Source organism: Anarrhichthys ocellatus, unplaced genomic scaffold (genome assembly GCF_004355925.1).
Source record: "Anarrhichthys ocellatus isolate YVR2014 unplaced genomic scaffold, GSC_Weel_1.0 scaffold3177, whole genome shotgun sequence".
NCBI lineage: Eukaryota > Metazoa > Chordata > Actinopteri > Perciformes > Anarhichadidae > Anarrhichthys > Anarrhichthys ocellatus.
Genome location: NW_022283151.1, coordinates 1 through 624, shown reverse-complemented (window position 1 = coordinate 624; position 624 = coordinate 1). Strand labels below are relative to the sequence as shown.

The 624-nt window shown below is 45.8% G+C and overlaps 1 protein-coding gene across 1 annotated transcript in view; it reads right to left on the bottom strand.

The window, feature by feature from the left end:
• LOC116378796 (annexin A2-A-like) overlaps positions 1-429 on the bottom strand; it is a gene marked incomplete at its 5' end in the record, with an annotated part of 5,895 nt that extends 5,466 nt beyond the window's left edge. The window contains one exon of the mRNA XM_031840707.1: positions 336-429. Within this exon, the coding sequence (XP_031696567.1) occupies positions 336-429 (94 nt within the window). The remainder of the gene's footprint in view (positions 1-335) is intronic.
• Positions 430-624: the final 195 nt, after the last annotated feature.

Genomic DNA, 624 nt, shown 5'->3' with positions numbered 1-624 from the left:
ATGAACACAGAGAGGAGAAGTTTTGACATCAGCACACACAGAAGGAGACTTCATTCCTCTAGATCTTTTCATAGATGACATGATGATATTAATGATCTGAACCTTTAAGTAGTGTTTGCTTGACAGGAAGTAACTGTGTATTCTGAGCTGAACCCAGAGCTCTGTTGGATGAATGTTGTTTGTATTCTGAAGCCTCAGGTTTGTCTCTGAAGACCAGTGATCCAGACTCTGGTCTGATGTAAACCTTTGTTTGTGGCTGACATCCACTGAAGGATTTGTGATGGAACAGGTGGATCACAGTTACATAAATCTGAGATGTGCAAAGACTCTCTCACTTTTAGTCTTGACGGCCATCTCGATCCTGGCGGCGTCTTTGGCTGGGTCGAAGTCTCGTACCGGCACCACGGTGGGGAATTTAGGCTCCACTTCCTATGGAGAACAGAGACATGACCGCACAGTCTGCTGCTGTGACATCATCTAAACTTCCTTTAAATAGCAGATAACAAAGAGACTCTGATCCAATCACAGGGGGACAGTACAGGTGCGAATGCACCCCAGAGGAAGTCTGAACAGACTTGGACCTGTACACTGGGATCAGGTCTGAACAGACTTGGACCTGTACAC